General features: G+C 40.4%; 1 protein-coding gene and 1 non-coding gene across 3 annotated transcripts in view; both read right to left on the bottom strand.

Moving 5' to 3' along the window:
• The window catches only part of LOC145409683 (uncharacterized), a 410,883-nt gene that overhangs the window by 128,294 nt on the left and 264,870 nt on the right, over positions 1-17,719 (bottom strand). For both annotated transcript variants that reach the window (XM_080280035.1, XM_080280036.1), the window contains 2 exons: positions 14,599-14,758; positions 11,094-11,282 (listed from right to left, as the gene is read on the bottom strand). In XM_080280035.1, the coding sequence (XP_080136161.1) occupies positions 11,094-11,282; positions 14,599-14,758 (349 nt within the window). The remainder of the gene's footprint in view (positions 1-11,093; positions 11,283-14,598; positions 14,759-17,719) is intronic.
• Positions 11,795-11,913, bottom strand: LOC145409727 (5S ribosomal RNA). Its single transcript, XR_013899169.1, has one exon. It is a non-coding gene; the product is annotated as a 5S ribosomal RNA (ribosomal RNA).

Here is a 17,719-nt window from a genome sequence, read left to right as displayed (position 1 = left end):
CAAGGGCATATTTGTTTGTCCTTGGACATGTTAAGTCTCCTCAGTCCTTAGTTGGAAAGGCTTTAGGCTGGCTCCTCTTCTACATCCACCATAGTTGGTGGATATCACTTTGCTGGGTGCCAAGACATGTTGGAGTTTGAAGTGCAGGTGAGAATAGTTATGGTTTTTATACCATACATTCCCTTTCTGATGAGAAACTAAGGTGTTGCTTCCATTTTGAGGACTTCTGTTGAAGTCTGTAGCACTGTGCAATGGGATATCCTTCCTGCTATTACCTAACTGCCTCCAGACAGGATCAAATGCTCAAATTTTTGATTGGCTGCATGTGCTCTGACCCACCATACCAAGGCCACAGCTGCAGCTTCCCATTCCTCCTTGATCAAGCTTCTTCCCATCCAGATTTAAATCCCTCAGGCTAGAGCTACCATACAAGCCTACTGGCAGTCATACAGCACCCTCTGCCTCAACTAGTTACTGGTGTGGTATGTTCATCCCAGACCCATAACACCCAGTAGCAACTGTATGTGGTTTACTAGCCAGGATCTGGATTAACAGACAAAATCATTATCAATTCCCTCTTGAAACTCAAATTTCTTCTTGCAAGACAGACAAAGGGAGTGTACAGTCTTTCCACATTTCCATATTTCTGTAAACTCTAATCTTATTTGTGACATGGAAATTATTATGAACTGTTTTCTTGCTTCTGCAGGAAGGACAAGGAACAGAGAGCATAAACTTCCCATGTGTCTTGTTCTTCCAACAAATTAAAATCTGAGTTATGAGTGGGATTTGATCATAAGTCTGTATGTGAATCTGGCCTGCTTCCTTAACCCCTTAACCGCGGGGCGTCACTTTTGTGACGCTTGGGAGCAAGGGATCATACCGCGGGGCGTCACTTTTGTGATTCTGTGTTATTTTGAATTCACCCGGGCTTTCAAGTGGTGGCTTGTATTATCTATCAGTACTGCCAATGTCCAACACTACTCAGCACTCCTAATCTCATCTGTACTCCCTTCCATTGTTGACAATTTAGCCATTTCTCCCTGTTCTTGACTCCCCTCCCTACCCCCCCCTCCATTACCCTATCCTCTCGCCTGCCCGGCCGTGCTATGCTAAGTAAATCTTCCCTGGAATTTTTCACTGATTTCATCCATTGAAATAAGCCCTATGCCCTATTCTTATACCAAATAATATATACAAGAAAGAAATAAGGTAAGTGAGAGTGCCATACACCTAGAATTGGCTAATTATCACCTGACAACACCTCACGTGCACTTGTTCGCTAATTTTCGCTGTTTATTTCCCCTTGAAATATGATGTATCATCTATTTTTGTAATAAAAATATATATAAGAAAGGAAGGGAGAAGCCTAAGTGATATTTACATTCACCTGGAACTACCTAATTATTGCAGGCCACCACACTGTATTCTATGCTAAGTAAATCTTCCCTGAAATTTTCCACTGATTTCATCCATTGAAATAAGCCCTATGCCCAATTCTTATACCAAATAATATATACAAAAAAGAAATAAGGTAAGTGATAGTGCCATACACCTGGAATTGGCTAATTATCACCTGACAACACCTCACGTGCACTCGTTCGCTAATTTTCGCTGTTTATTTCCCCTTGAAATATGCCGTATAATCTATTTTCGTAATAAATATACATATAAGGAGGGAAGGGAGAAGCCTAAGTGATATTTACATTCACTTGGAACTACCTAATTTATAATGTATTGTCTAGATTTCCTGCCAATCATTTCACTGCTATATATTAGCTGCTGTCAAGAGGCTGACGTTGGCAGTAATGCATTTCCCTAAGTAGGCCATCACCCAGGCCCACCCTTATCAGTTCACTGTCATCTTCCAATGTGAAGGTACGTCTGTTTGCTCCTGCTAACTTCAGCCACTTTTCACCCCCATGCAAAGGGCCCTGTGACCTTTACCCCCTACTATACCTCGTGTGGAAAGAGGTAAAGGGCTGACAATTGATAAAAGAGTGACTACGATCTTTCTATTGAGTAAAACAGTGCAAGTGGAATTGTAAATAATGTGTAAATAATGTGTAAACAGCAAGTGAAAGTAATGAATGTAAATATACGTGAACAGTGGAAAATAGTTTTATAAGTTACTTCAAGTGACAGTGCATAACACAGTGTAAATAAAATAGAAATGTAAATAACGTAAATAAAATAGAGAACGTAAACAGAAATGTAAATGAGTAGTATTATAAGAATAAGAGTATATACCCTAGAAGTAATGAAAGTGAAAGTTTCACTCTAGCATGTATGAATACTGTGAGTTATGAGAGTGAAGGTGAAAGTGACATTCACTCTCAATGCTAGTATACAGTACGAGAAAGTGAATGCTACGTATTTTACTGAAAGAAATTGAATCCCTACAGTGACAATAAACTAATACTACTGAAGGAAACCTATGGATAAAGACTGTAGATATATATAAGTGTTATACAGTAATAGAAATATAAAGTGTGAGGGGTTTTATGAATAATAAATGACAGAATACCAACAGCGAACTAGCGCAAGTGGGAAGGTCATACGCGCTCGTAATTTTCATTGCTTTTACAGTGGGTTTTTTTGGAGTATGGATCCCAAACTACTTGATAATCATACAGTAGTGTTTATAGTGTTAATATCTGGCTGTGGTAATCATATTACAGGTTGTCGGGAAGTGTAAAGTGGAGACTTTGTTACCCAACTTCAGAGGTCTCCACAAGTCCTACGGTAATCGACGAAGGCTCAACAAACATCCCAGGAGAAAGCTGAAGGTATGTGCCATATGCATATGTAATTTTAATATTCTAGGACTAATAACTGATTTTTGGCAAATATTTTTTGAGAGTCTGTCGGAGCCCGAATAACCCTGCGGGACACGCAAAACATTGGGAAACATGCCCGCGGTGTAAGGGTTAAATGCCTCTACTACCTGTTTACGGCAGGGAGGAACTGAACTGTTCAATGTAAAGAACCAGTAACCAATTATGAAAATTAAACTGGAAATAATTCTAGATGCTTCAGATGTTGTACCTTGACATACTCATTACCATTTAAGAAAAAGAAAGTTAAAGTAGAACAGTAACAAGCAGAAGGCAACTTAAATGAAATTAAGAAGAAAGGACATTTAAAAAAAAAAAAAAAAAAAAAAAAAAAAAAAAAATGGCAAATTACATGAGGAGGTTCATGATGACAGGAGAAACTTACGTACGGTTAGGTTAGCTTACATTAAAAAGGTTAGGTTAGGTTAGATTAGGTTAGGTTGGTTTAAGTTAGGTTGGATTAGGTTAGGCTGGGTTAAGCTACATAAAACACTCACTTGGGTCTGAGTGATCCTGAGAGGAGGGTGTTTGTGGTGGCTGCTCCTCTGTTTAGTATACGCATACACAGCCGCACATAACCACACAGAAAAGGCACACAGCAAAAAAAAAAATAAATCAGTCAATTATGGACAATTAGAAACAAACAGGGTGAATAACAAGGACTGTAGATTGCTAAGGGGATTTTGAAGTGGAGCAGTAATGCTATGGAACTCACTGGTTAATTGCAGAAAGTGTGAATGTCCACAAAATGAGCCATGTTTACTGGCCTTTCTTGATTTAAAAAAAAACAGACACAGGGTTGTATACTAAACAACTCCGAAAATTTCATAAGACATTTTTCTTACACAACTATTTTGCACATTACACCCTGATATCTATTTGTGTGTTAGTGATGCAAACTACATCAATTTTAAAATGATAAAAATACAGTCATGTGCTGCATATTGTCCGACCAAACAACATCCATTCAACTTCCAGGGGCGGGGTGGATCCGAAGAACGGGATGTAGCGAGTGTATGCAGGCACAAAGCGTGTTACTGCATGATGGTCAGCCAGCATTCCAAACACTGTTATCAACCCCTTCACACTGTTATGCCTTATGCCAATAATGAAATTACCCTACATCACCCTTGATTACCCTATGGCTTATGGGAATATTTCAGATTATTATTATTTTATAGGCTGTAATTTTAAACACTTCTTGTTTGCATTTTGAGTTAGTTGTTTTCCAGGGAGGGGCAATAACCCTCTGCCAACCCACTTGCTGTCACATAGGGAATATGTGTTGGATGGAGAGCAAGAGAGCAAGAGACTAACGAGGAAAGTGTATGTGAGTGAGGTCGAGAGGAGGAGAGGGAGGGGGAGGCTGAGGATGAGATGGACGGATGGAGAGGTATATCAGAGAGTTGGGTGTGAGCTGAGAGCAAGGCAGTGAAGTGGCATTGAACAGGGCTGTGTGGAGGCAATTTGTTTGTGACCACCCCTTACGGGATTGAGGCGTCTGGCAATACACAGATAGAATTTTATGTGAAGGAATTAAAGTCCTTCCCTAGCACTCTGCATGACTAATGGCTATTCTGAAGCAAACCAATCAACTTTCCTTGATAAACTGTTATCAGAAGCCTGGTGGTACTGTGGTTAGAAATCACCAGCAACGTACGTGTCTTGCGAGCAAAAGTTCAAACACCCAGATGTGACATGAGGTTTTTCGATTAATGTTTAATGCTATCAGGAACACTGACTTGCCAGCTACATAGTGTCAGCCACCCTACACTTTGAAAGGTGTAATATGAGATAGGGTTTATTACTACCTTCAGATTACATTAAACTTTCCTTTTTTTGTTTTGTGATGGCAAATAAATCATACACAGTGGACTTCAGACTGAACAACTAGGAAGAGATTAAGTGAATGAGACCACACACACATCAAAACAATCTTCTTAAGCTGAATTCTTCATAGTGTGAAACATTCATCATCAATGAGGGATGATTGAAAATAACATATATATTTATTTGGCATCTGAAAGGTTCTATCACTTCTATTCTATTGGCAATTTTTACTTACTTATGACATGTTCAATCAATGTTGGATACTGCATTGACATTAAAATGAAGGAGGCACATAGCACACATTTTACTGGCTGAAGGGACAGTCATCTTAAGTGGTAGTGTGAGTAGCTAAGGTCCCTTGACCAGTCTTCATTTTTATATTTTTTTTAGAAGATGAGGATAAAGATTAAAGTAAATAGCAAGAGCTAATCCCATTTTGACAACACTGAGGTGTAGGAACCTGTTGTCCAGTACTTTCAGGGTAGATGACCACCCTGCTTTCCTTTGGTTGTATAACATGACTCAAAAGCTTCCAGTCACTTCTTGGGGATTGAACCTATACAAGGCCATAGCTGTGACTGAAGTGTTCCAACCATTAGACCATGAAGATATTAATGACCCTCTTATGGACACAGACACTTTTTTTGCATTCCACCACTGAACTGTGGCAGGCAAATAATGGTGCCTACTTTTAACAGTTTGAATTTATTCTTAACACATAGTTACTGCATGTGTCTACTGATACATCTATCTTATAATATCCAACACAGTTAATGGAAATGATTGGCTCGCTTAAAGAGTTTTATTTCGCTTATTGACGAACATAATTACTGGTACAGGTATCCAACTTAATGGCCACAGAGAATCTAGTGTCTGAAAGGCTAAACATCCATACCAGATAATGAGAAAGTTTGAGAGTGTTGTGATGTTGATGTAAATGTAGTGGAATATTAGGAGTACCCTGAGATGGTTTGGTCATATGGAGAGGTATATGAATGAAGATAGTGTGAGATGGAGGGAGGGCAGCATGATGGAAAAGGATAAGGCAACATAGAAGCAATTTTCTTACGGCCATCCCCTCTGGTAATTAAGGAGTCTGGTTTTAAACAGCTAAACAGATTTGCTCTCTCCTATGTGGCTAGGAGATAATAGTGCTAATCTAAGCATGGTATGGCTATATATTGGTTGCTTTTAAGGTATTAGATCCACTGAACCAATACATGGAGGGTAATATTCTAAAACCTACCACTATCTTCTTAATGTTAACTTCATACACTACATAATGCACAGTTTACTGACTAAGACAGTACTGTACAAGAAAACCAATGAGTATTTCAACAAAGTTCCCTTGTTTATTCTGATTCACAATTTTGTTTACCCCTTTAAATTGATGATACATTTTTTATTACTGGCATATTCTTGCTGTCACCTGAGGATTTTATTTAGTTTATGACAGACTTTCTGAACAGGAATGGTTAGATATAATCTTCATTAACCCCTTCAATATGAAGCCTGCTCAGAAAGTATCTGACCTTAGGCTCTAAAAAAATAAACAGTTAACCTGTTGAGCGAGGACAATAATCCCCCTCAAAGTAGGCCCCCCACTGATTTGCACATGAAGCCCAGCATTCTTTCCACTGCCTGAAACATTTTTCAGAGTTGGTTTTCAGTACCTCCTGCAAATGCTTCGTCGCATTTGTCATGATTTCTTCTCTCGTCTCAATTCGGGATCCCTTCAGCAGAGTTTTGAGCTTGGGGAGTAACCAAAAGTTGCACATAGCCATGTCTGGAGAGTAGGAAGCCTGCCGGACCTTCAGGATGTTGTGCCTGGCCAAAAATTCCTGAATCAGTTAAGACGAATGGGCAAGGGCATTGTCATGGTGCAGCTTCCAACTTCCCAGTTTCCTAAGGTCTGGTCTTTTCAGCCGATCTGCATCACAAAGACAACGGATAACATCCACATAGTGATGTTTGTTGACAGTCTGACCTTCTGGTGTGCATTCATGACGCACAACAAACGGTAGTAAAAAAAAAAAAAAAAAAGTCAAAATGTGAGTGTATTTCACCATGCTGTGGACCCTTCATGATTTTTTAAAAACTGAGACAGCCATGCATGCTTCCACTGGGATGACTGTGCTTTGGTTTCTGGGTTGTACCCATATATCCAAGTCTTATCTCCAGTGATAAGTCTTCAGAAAGTCTGGATTGGGATTTGCACACTGCAACATGTCTTGAACCACGTTCATCTGAGAGAACAGAGTATGACAAATGAGACAAAGCACCTGCAGGAGATACCGAAAATCAAGTTTAAAAATGTTTCAGGCAGTGGACAGAATGTTGGGCTACATGTGTCAAGCCAGCAGGGGCCTACTTTGATGAAGATTAGTGTCCTAGCTCAACACGTTAGCTATTTATTTTTTTTTTAGTCTAACGTCGGATACTTTCTGAACAGATCGTGTACACGAGGCCTTTCCAAAGTTGAATAAAATAATTTGGTAGTAGTGGGAATAAACAAAAATGGACATCACCAAGATTCAAGGGGTTAGGATACACACACACACACACACACACACACACACACACACACACACACACACACACACACACACACACACACACATGGATAAAATATCTGGAGGAGATGAACATTTTGGCAGAAAGTCAATTTGGATTCAGAAGTGGAAGGTCGTGTGTTTCCAACCTGTTGAGCTTCTACTCAAGGGCAACTGAAGTGCTACAAAAGAGAGATAGTAGGATGGACTGTGTGTACATAGCTGTGGAGAAAGACTTTGACAGGGTATCCCACAAGCTACTAATGTGGATTTTGGAGCACACAGCAGGACTGAAGGGGAACCTCTTGGAGTGGATGAGAGACTTTTTGGGAGACAGACAAATGAGGACAATAATAAAGGAGAGGATATCTGGATGGAGGGAAGTAACAAGTGAGTCCCACAGGGCTCGGAGTTACTGCCTGTAATGTTCCTGATTTACAAAAACGATGTGGTAGATGGAATGAACAGTTATGCAAGTCTATTTGCTGATGATGCAAAGATCATGAAGAGAGAAGTTGAAGAAGACTGTAATATGCTGCAGGAGGACCTGGATAGGATTCATGATTGGGGCCAGATGTGGGAAATGAAATTCAAAAAAAAAAATAAAATAAAATAAATAAAAAATAAAAAAAATAAATACTGTATTGGAAATCTGTAAAAGTACCAAGAGACCATCACTGAATTATTTGATGGTTAGTGAATCAATCACAAAAGCGAGAGACGAGAAGGACTTGGGAGTGCTGGTCCAGGATAAAATGTCACCCAAAAAATACATTAACAAGATAGTTAGAGAGACGTATAATCTCTTGACTAACATAAGAACTGCATTTCATTACATGGATGAGATGATGAAAAAATTGATAGTGGCCATAATCCACCCCAGGTTGGAATATGTGGCAGCAGTGTGGTCCCCATATAAAAAGAAAGATATAAACAAGATTGAGAGAATACAAAGAAAAGCAACCAAGATGGTCCCTAGCCTGGCAGATCTGTCATACAGGGAAAGGCTGGAAAAGTTGGATTTGCCTACCTTAGAAGAAAGGAGAAAGAGGGGCGACATGATCACAATGTTCAGGGCCATGATGGGAGTAGAAAAAACTGACAGAGAAGATCTGTTTGTATGGGATGGAAGAGCAACAAGAGGACATGGAATGAAACTGCAAAAGCCAAGTTGCTTGAAGGAAACCAAGAAATATAGTTTTCCATATAGATGCACACACCTGTGGAATAGCCTGGACAAAGAGATCGTCCAGTCTAAAAACTTGAACAAATTCAAAGCAAAATTTGACTGATTGAGAAATGGAGACAGGACCCCATAAGCATAGCTCATTCCTGTATATCACAACTACTGTAGGTAAATACAACTAGGTAATACACACACACACACACACACACACACACACACACACACACACACACACACACACATGCATCCAATCCGATATTGCCATATCATAAATCTACAAGGTGCTACCCCAAAATTCCCAAAATTTGAAAGCAGAGCAGAAACCGCTTGTCATATGATGTGTGGATGCTAGTGTACGAGTAAGTGAACAGATGTTTTGATGCTGATGTATCTGTGGACTTCCTGAGTCAGACTGAGGTGAACAGACGTCTTGCAAATTCTGCTGAAGAGACAGTTCTGTCTGTAAATAGTGTAGTAGTGACACTGGGCAACAAACACACAGGAAACTCTCTACCTGTGCCCTGATAGATTGTATGAGAGTTAGAGATCAACTACACTTCGTGGGTGTAACATCTAAGCTCCCAATAAAGCATCCAGTTGTTATACGGAGTCATTAAGATCAACCAGAAATCCTGATGGTAAATCTACGGGCCCACATCTCACACTAGGTGGCAGAGCATGCACCCTTTGTTTGTTAGTGAGTCAAGTGGCATTGTGCTGGATAGCTGCATTTGCTGCATGTGTGTGTTTTTCTATCGTTCTGTTTGGGTTAGTTTGCAAATTTTGTGATCTCAAAAATGAAAGATGTGAAAGAGCAACATGTGTGCATGAAGTTTTGTGTGAAACTCGGGAAGAACGAGGCAAAAACTCATAAAATATTTAAACAAGCATTTGGTGACAATGCATTGGGGGTTACACAAACTTAAGACCGGTATAAGCAATTTAAAAATGGACAAACGTCAATAGATGATGATGCACATTCTGGTCACCCTTCCACCAGTTCATCTCCTCACAATGTGGCTAAGTTCATGCAACAATCCTTGAGGATTGCAAGAGGACGATCCACAATGTTTGTGACATTGTTAGCCTATCATAAGGAACTTGTAAACACATTTTGTCTGGCAATGTGAGGCAAGAAAGTCCAGACAAATGGCCCACAGGCATATGGGTGCTTCACCAAGACAATGTACCTGCACACATAGCCCTTGTTGTTCAGCAGTTTTAACATAAAAAAACAAGTCGGTTGCCCCCCACCCCCACGTATTCACCAGATTTAGTCCCCTGTGATTTTTTCCTCTTCCTGGAAATAAATATCCAGCTGAAGAGACTAAGATTTGACACCACTGAGGAGATTCAGGAGAAAATCACAGAAATCCTGAGCAAGCTGATGCTCAAGGACTTCCAGAATGTGTTCCAATCATGGAAGAAGAGCTGGGATCAATGTCTGCACACCCAAAGAGACTACTTTGAAGGGGATGGTTGTGATTAAGACCTGACGTAAGTTTTTTTCCTCCTTTAGTCAAATTTCGACAACTTTTGGGTAGCACCTCGTATCTATCTATCATCAAGTCCTTTATTGCCATATCATAAATCTATCTACTGTATCTATTATCCAGTCCTTTATGGCAACATCATAAATCGATCAATGTATCATCCAGCCCGTTATTGTCACATCACAAATCTATCCATCTATCATCCAGTCCTTTATTGCCATATCATAAATAATCCATCATCCAGTCTTTTATTGCCATCTCATAAATCAATCTATCATCCAGTCCTTTATTGCCACATCATAAATCAATCTATCATCCAGTCCTTTATTGCCACATCATAAATCAATCTATCATCCAGTCCTTTACTGCCATCTCATAAATCAATCTATCATTCAGTCCTTTACTGCCACATCATAAATCAATCTATCATCCAGTCCTTTACTGGCACATCAGGCATAGGGGTCTAGGGTTATGGTTTTCATTCCAGACACTGAAGGTGACAGTACCTACTGCTTAACCCTGAATGGAATTATTATTATTTAAAAAAAAAAAAAAAAAAAAAAAAAAATCTTGGATGTAAACTACGGGCCACATCCAGTTGCAGTCCCTTCACCCACTAGGCCACCAGTCACTGATCTAATTGTATAGTTATTACCCTATCTAGTGAATGGCTTCATGGGCTATGTGGTTTGTCACTCAGCATAGTCACCAGAAGATAGCACTACATCAAATGAATGGAAGAATAAATAACATACCAGTTCTCATCAAGCTTACTTGGTCTAAACTGGGCAACAATAAGATACTGTTCATCATTCTTAACAACCCATCATGGTTGAAGTCCTTGTGGTAGAGGCAATCTGAGAGAGAATGGCTAATACCTCAAAGATCCCTCCAACAGTAAAAATCAGTTTCTCATCCACAATTAGGCAATATTAAAAGGCTAAACAGCTACTAAGTTCATAGAACACAAGACTGATATTTTGCATAAACACCTCTCTGAACAAGAAGCAAAAATCAGTTTCTCATCTACATAAATACACTGAACTAACATGCGAAACAATAAACTAAGACCAGATGACAAATGGCTAATTTTTATTTAAGAAAAAAAAAAAAAAGTAAAAATTAGTTTCCCCTCCATATTTATAAAATCCTAAATGGCCAAACACTTACATCTACCTGACAACCATAATCTTACCTGATGCTCTGCTGAGGTTGGCTGAGCGCTCCATTGATACTGAGCGGCCGACAGACTGGTCTCTGTCGGTCGAATGCTCTCGTCCAGGCTCCATGCTCTTTGACCGAATTTTTGATCGGCTGAATCGTTTCTTTAGTGTCCCAAAAAATGAGTCACGCTTTCGCCGTACTCCTCTACTCCTCCCTCGATCTGAGAAGAGAATAATTAAAAGATACAACTAGAGAGAATCAGAGAAAAAATCAAGAGAATCAGAAACAATTAAAAGACAATGTATCAAACCCATGTCCTGTGCTCCCCTGTACATAAATCTTTTAACTGATTTATTCCTGGTCACTTTTATCATTTGCCTTTAACCCATTCAATCAAGGTGACATAATTTTTAGTTTATTCTTGCTGATCCTAGATACTATATTGTTGGTCAACACAGAAAAGCTTCCTAGAACTGAAGGGGTTAATTAAAGTTATATCTACCCACTCCAGCTTGAAAAGTAGTTTCTAAGCTGAATAAAGTCATCACCTGATGGCAAAAACAAATGAAAAATAAAGAGTTCCCAGGCTCTGTGCATAATACATACATTCATTCATTCATTGCCAGACGCCATGTATCCCAAACGGGGTGACCAAGGGCTTAGAGTTAATTGTTTTACAGGGAGGGGCACTAATCCTCCACCAACCCCACTTGACACGTAGGGAGAACGTTATGCCAACAGCATCTGGTGTTCCCAGGCGGTCACCCATCCAAGTACTAACCAGACCCAACGTTGCTTAACTTCGCTGATCGGACGGGAAGCGGTGTACTCAACGTGGTATGGCCGTTGGCATAATACATACATACATACATATATATATATATATGATTGTGTGCAACACATATTTTAGGAAAAGAGACAGTAGGTTAATTACGTATGAGTCCGGGGGAAATAGCAGTCAGATAGATTATTTTCTGGTTAGGAAGGCCGATAGGAGGTTAGTGAGGGATGTTAAAGTTATAGGAAGTGAGGAGTGTGTGCAGCAGCACAAACTGTTGATTTGTGATATGGTGCTTAAAGAACAAGTGATGAAAAAGGACTTATGTACCTAGGAGGAAAATATGGAAGCTAAAAAACCAAGTAGTAAGGGATGCCTTCTATAGCGAGTTGAGGAGAGTGGTGGCTGAACAGGGAGCTGTAGACAGAGGCGTTAATGAACAGTACAGAGCCCTCAAAAACAATTTCTTGAGAGTTACTGATGTAACATGCAGCTGGACAAGAGGACCACCAAGACATAAAGTAACTTGGTGGTGGGATGAGGGTGTAGAAGCTGCAATTAAGGAGAAAAGAAGGCTTTTCCGGGAATGGAAGAAGGGTGGTAGCAAAGAGGAATATTTGGCTGCCAAGCGTAGGGCTAGAAGAGAGGCATACAGGGCAAAGTCTGAGTCACAGAGACAATTACTTGATAACCTAAATCATGGGGAAAGGAAAAATATATTTAGGGTGGCAGGTCAGCTGAAGAGGAATAATCGGGATATCATAGGTGGGCAGTGTGTGAAGAATGATGAAGGAAGGGTAGTGGTGAACAGTGAGGATATTAAAGATGCATGGAGAGAGCATTATAACTGGTTGTTGAATGAGGAGTTTGACTGGGACAGGGAAGGTTTGGAGCCAGCAGATCCAGTGTCTGGCCCTTGGCCTTTGATTGATACTGCTACTGTGAGTGAGGCAATAGGCAGGATGAGGGTGGGGAAGGCAGCAGGTGTGTCTGGGTTGACTGCCGATATGTTGAAGGCCTCAGGCGATATAGGGGTGAGTTTAGTCACTGACCTGATAAATAGGATTATTTATGAGTGTGTTGTCCCAGATGATTGGCTGAAGAGTGTAATTGTAAATGTGTATAAAGGGAAGGGTGATGCCCTGGAAAGAGGAAATTATAGAGGTATAAAGCTTTTAGATCAGATAATGAAGGTAATGGAGAGAGTTTTAGAAGGTATGATTAGAGAAAGAGTGAATATTGATGAGATGCAGTTCAGGTTCATGCCAGGTAGGGGGACCACTGTTGCCATATTCACTGTTCGACAGCTTCAGGAAAAATATATTGGTAGGAGAAGGGATCTTTATTTTGTTTTTGTTGATTTGGAAAAGGCCTTTGACACAGTCCCTAGAGAGGTGGTGAAGTGGACAATGAGAAAGCTTGGGTTGGAGGAGTGGCTGGTTAAGGTGGTTATGGCCATGTATGTGGGTGCTTACACCCAGGTGAGAGTGAATGGAGATTTGAGTGATGAGTTTTCCGTGAGTGTTGGTGTGCATCAGGGGTCAGTCTTGAGTCCCATGTTGTTTATCGTGGTACTTGAAGCCCTTTCACGTGACTTTAGAAACGGACTCCCGTGGGAGTTGTTGTATGCTGATGATTTGGTGTTGATTGCAGAGAATGAAAGGGAGGCAGAGGAAAGGTTTAGGAAGTGGAGAGATGGTATGGGGCAAAAGGGTTTAAGGGTAAATGGAGATAAAACAAAAGTGATGATATCTAGGGTTGGTGGCCATGTGCAGTTTGCCACAAGGGCGCGGGAAGTAATTCCATCTTGTGTGGTGTGTGTGATAAATGGGTGCATAAGAGATGTTGTGGTATCAGAGGTAGACTGCGAGATAATGCTGATTTTATGTGTACGGCGTGCCGGGGTGAGCAGGTGGAGACTGTCAGACGTGAAAGGATTGAACTTGCTGGTGAATCTCTTGAGTGTGTGGAAGAGTTTTGTTATTTGGGAGACATGTTGTGTGCTGGAGGTGGGGCTGGAGCTAGCTCTGTGGCTAGGGTGAGAAGTGGTTGGAAGAAGTTCAGAGAGCTCTTGCCTCTCCTGACATTGAGAGGGCTCTCCCTACGTGCTAAGGGGTCTTTGTATGCAGCATGTGTTAGGAGTGTAATGCTGTATGGCAGTGAGACCTGGGCAGTGAAGGAGGAAGATATTCGCTGGCTCAGACGTACAGAAATGACAATGATTAGGTGGATGTGCAGTGCGTCCCTGCGTCCAAGGCCTGGAGGGGCTGGGTTTACAATGGAAGAGTTGAAAGGTAGGATGGGATTGGAGTGTATTGGTGTTGTGATGAGGAGAGGTAGATTGAGGTGGTTTGGACATGTGGAGAGGATGGGGGATGATAATTGGGTGAGGAAGGTGAGAAGTGTTAATAATGGGTGTGGGGTTATGAGGGGTAGACCGAGAAAGACATGGGACGAGGTCATTAAGTGTGACCTTAGGGTTAAGGGACTGAACAGGGAGGCTGCAATGGATCGTGCAGCGTGGAGAGCCGCCATTAGGTGACCAAGGCCGACACATGCAAGCATGTTGGAGCCTTTAAAAACGAAATGAAATGAAAAACGAAATGAAACGATATATATATATATATACAGTATTATAAGAATATTTTTGGTTATCATCACTATACAAATCTGAATAAAACTGTCAGGAGATGGTATGGATTAAATTTTCTCCCTGGATTCAATGTTTTAAAAAAAGAAAAAAAGAAAAAATCATTACCTTCAGTGTCATTGGCTTCTGTGGCATCAGCATTCTCATTTGTAACTGTGGTTGTGGTTGTGGTTCCTGTGGCAGTGTGGAGGGGACTGGTGGTGGCTGCAGTGGTGGGGGTCCCTGTGGTGACCAGGGATGTCACCTCCTGCATCGCTTCATTCTCTGACTGTTGTGAACCAAGGCATCATCATCAATGTTAACATCATCTTCAACAATATTATAATTTTTTACCTCCAGCATCACTTCACTGCCACACTGTTCTAAATCAAATCATCATCATTATCATCAACAAAAGAATCATTATTATCATCATCATCATCTTCTGAATTACTTCATCATTTACTTGTTGTAAAGTAAATCACCATCATCATCATCATCATCATCACTTTACATCATCATCAAAACATATGGATCATCAATTTTTCTTCTCTTTCACCTTTGGTGCTTACTGAATGACAATTTAAGCTCATGATAAGCATATATAATGGATCTTAGATACTCTGTATGACACAGGTAACTATTATCATAAACTGTTTTCACATTTGATCCCTTTCATATTGGTTCTAATTTGGTAGTGTGGTGCATGGTATTGGTATGAATGAAGAATATTATTGCTATTGTCACTTATCTCCAGTCTGTCTGCCCAAGAAAACTCAGTGACAACAGACAAGCAAATGCTTCTGTGGATCGGTCATACGGGTACAGTACAGTACAAACCCTGTGTAGGGATCTGACACCCCCTTGCGGTAGGCAGCACCTCACCACAGTCAGATAAAGGTCCCTTCCATGGAAAGGTGGGAAATATGAGGAGGTTTGGTTCCTGGGAGGATGCTACAGCTGCTCCACTCATGGTGCACAGTGCCATCACATGCAGGCTCATCAGCAGCACCTGAAGAATAATGTAAATACAGCCATAACTTAATCGCTGAAGAGTTTGTACATATGGCCCCACATCATGATAAAGTAGAATGGTGTACAATCAAAGATAAAAGTCATGTCACTGTTCTGTCTGAAGATTAAGTGTAGCGTGAAGCATTATGAGAACTCGCACACAGTTACATATTTGTGGTTGGTTAATCTGACTTCCTCAAATTTCATAACTGCTGCTGATGGGATGACAGTACAAATGAACCCAGGAAATTCTTAAGTCTTAACATTAGGTCATGGAAACAGCTGCACACAAGAGATGAAATAAGAACCACATTCAGTCAGGCAATGACTGCCTGGCCATTACATCTTACATCTTACCACAAAACTTAAAGCAGACCTAAGATATACCATGATATTGAGAGGGCAAGCAATCCTCATTTGTATCCAACTACCAGGGGGATGAGAGAGGACATGATATACCTTTTTTAGGGGGAAAGAATCCCGAACAGACAGTGAGATCATTTGGTGTAGGGAGAACTGCAGAAAGGTGGATTAGGAAAGTTTGGGAAGAAGACAATGGACAGCAGTCATCGTTCAGGTCACCCTGGTGTCAGCACACCAGTACAGGTCTAGGAAATAATAACAATGATGGAAGACAGCACCTACAAGCAGTGCTTGTGCCGTAAGAGACAAATTGCACCTAGAATGAAGCACAAATAGTTGTGCATAGACTTCAGAATTCTGGATTATGTTTCTGAACTCCAGCCTGTGGGATTTAATTTGCCACACATAATAAAACATTCAATTATCATTATACAGTAACACTACCATCATATGTAAACTAGTTTGGGCAATTTTTTTACAACAATGACAGATAATGACAATCACAGCTCATGATCACTGACTGAAGCTATGTATAAGTTAAATGAATAAAGAAGAACTGACTTCAGGAGCGTTCATTAGCTCACTGAATTGCTGTGTTCCTGACACAACTGCAAGAAACAGAACACATGAGATACGGTTCATGTACATCAAGTAAGAGTAGCATTCGGAAAAACACAATTTATAGATTATGCTTCACTTAGTTACCAAAAATCACACACATCCACAGGCTTACCACCTGGAGCAAATGGCAACTCATGTCAGTGCTACCAACCGCCCATCTGACACAAAGCAGACTTGAGTCTTTCAGCAGAAGTTTCCACAAAATTTCATGACTTTTGTCCTGAACTGTACATTATCCAGCGTTCACTGCAATCAGCTAATTCTGATCTGAATAAATTCTAAATGAAAGAAAACTTACACATTCTTTTTTACTTGCATTGGTCAGTCTCTTCACTTCATCTTTTGATGAGAAAAAGAGGTCAGGATGCATGACGACAATGATGATGATGACTGGTCGGTCTCTTTAAAACAAATGGAATGACACACCTAGAAAGCCTCTATATAAGAAAAAAAAAAAAAAGTAGCTGCAACTCCAGTGAATGACACATACCAGGGAGAGACTGCATGTAAAATTTCATTATCATCATCATCCTGAAAAATTCTCCCACCAAAGAATGGTGTGAGAATGGGTCCAGAAAACAAGGAAAAAGATAACAAAAGAAGGAGAACTATCAAGAGCATGCCAGTGAAATGAATCAGAGAATCATTCACATGTCATTCAAGCCACCAGAATCTTCTCTCTACTCCACAGCCCTAACCAGATGTGACTGCCCATTCAACTGGTTACTATGTAAACACTGCACTGCAGATCATCTCACCAGAATTTCTGGAAAGTAAATGACTATAATATTAAACTATATATATATATATATATATATGTATATACAGTATATAGTATGCTCACATAGTACGCGTGATCACAGTGCGCGAATCGCATAGTAAATGAGTGACCAAAAATCATAACCATAAAACTTTGAATGCGTGAGTTTAGCCCACAATACGTGAGGCAAAGGCAAGGAGTGGCCCAAAACCGCTATTTTTCCTGACTACGCGACCCCCTCTTCCCGCACAACGCGCCAATGGTGGCTTAGATGCTCGTGGGGAAGGTGCTCAAGAGGAGTCTACAGTAAGATCTCGCAAATAACGACTTCGACTATAACGTTTTCGGCAAAAACGGTAAGTTAGAATAGATGTCCATTTTCTATAATAATGTTTGGATTCACTTGAAGGAGAGTTATTTTGTGAATGCCAAGCTGTTATACTGCCAATCAGTCCATAACAAGATGAGGAATGAAACAGACAAACATGAAGA

The sequence above is a fragment of the Coenobita brevimanus genome, chromosome 82 (assembly GCF_032717465.1).
Source record: "Coenobita brevimanus isolate Jiangsu-jjx chromosome 82, ASM3271746v2, whole genome shotgun sequence".
Lineage (NCBI taxonomy): Eukaryota > Metazoa > Arthropoda > Malacostraca > Decapoda > Coenobitidae > Coenobita > Coenobita brevimanus.
Note: the sequence above shows the minus strand (reverse complement) of the source record. Positions and strands in the feature narration are given on the sequence as shown.